This window comes from Diaphorina citri, unplaced genomic scaffold, assembly GCF_000475195.1.
Source record: "Diaphorina citri unplaced genomic scaffold, Diaci psyllid genome assembly version 1.1 scaffold8529, whole genome shotgun sequence".
NCBI lineage: Eukaryota > Metazoa > Arthropoda > Insecta > Hemiptera > Psyllidae > Diaphorina > Diaphorina citri.
The window spans coordinates 1,755-2,832 of NW_007385904.1; the positions used below are offsets into that span (position 1 = coordinate 1,755).

Genomic DNA, 1,078 nt, shown 5'->3' on the forward strand with positions numbered 1-1,078 from the left:
GTAAGCGCTAGGTAGCGGGTTCGATTCCCGCCTGGGGCGGACTTTATCGTAAACAGATAAGGTTCGTTCTCGGAACGGCTGGCTCTCATCCATCCTTTCCTCCTCTTTACAATTTCGGGCGATAAGATCTCCCTTTTTACAGTTCCCTCTATCAAACCCTATTAAAAATAAAGAAAGTTTTAATAAAGATAATTTAAAAGCGCAAGAACCTACCATATTGAGCGCATACAGAGACAGTAGCTGTTTTTCCACTTCCAACTTCTGCGCTTGTTTGCCAGGATACACTTGATTGAGCCACGTGTTAGCCAAGTCTATTGTTTGCTTCATACAATCCCCTGGAATAGAAATAAACGAGAAAAAGTCTTGAAATTTCTCCTTAAAAAGAGAGAGAGGGAGGTTTGATAGAGGAAACTGTAACTGCTAAGGTCTTATCGTCCCGAAATCGAAGATAGGAAGACAGGATAGGAGAGAGCCAGCCGCTCTTCAAGAACGAATATTATCCGTTCAGGATAAAATCCGCCCCGCGGGCGGGAATCGAACCCGCGGCCTAGCGCTTACAAGGCAGACGCGCTACCAACCAAGCTAACTAGGCTGGCAATTTCTCTTTACATGCATACGAATGGCCGGGTCGTGGCGTTGCAAAAACCGTGTCGTATGCAGTACAGATGTGTATAGAACACAAAACTGCAAACTAAGCCGTACTTTGTGATGTGACTTTTTTTAGTCATACGAAATTTCTATTTAGACTGGTAGCGGATATGGTGGTGCAATTACGTCCAAACTAGTCCAAAGAGAAATTTCGTATGATGACTAAAAAAAAAAGTCACATAACGAAATACAGCTCTACATTTTGCAGTCTAGTTGTGAAATGGCTCTTACCTTTGCTTTCCAAGTCCAAAGTAAACAAAAGAAACTTGGACAAGTCTGCTGTCTCCAGATTAAAATCGTGAAAAAGATAGGAAGATGTTGGTTCACCCTTTGTCCAGCCACTTACTATCAGCCAGTCACTATCAGGTGTGATGGGTATGATACCTGATAGTGAGTGGCTGGCCTTTGGGATGAATTCTACAACTGTGAC

The 1,078-nt window shown here is 43.0% G+C and overlaps 1 protein-coding gene across 1 annotated transcript in view; it reads right to left on the reverse strand.

Moving 5' to 3' along the window:
- Positions 1 to 940, reverse strand: part of LOC103522439 — a gene marked incomplete at its 3' end in the record, with an annotated part of 1,965 nt that extends 1,025 nt beyond the window's left edge. The window contains exons 1-2 of the mRNA XM_008487542.2: positions 880 to 940; positions 214 to 335 (exon numbers count right to left, since the gene is read on the reverse strand). Of these exons, the coding sequence (XP_008485764.2) occupies positions 214 to 327 (114 nt within the window). The remainder of the gene's footprint in view (positions 1 to 213; positions 336 to 879) is intronic.
- Between the last annotated feature and the right edge of the window lie 138 nt (positions 941 to 1,078).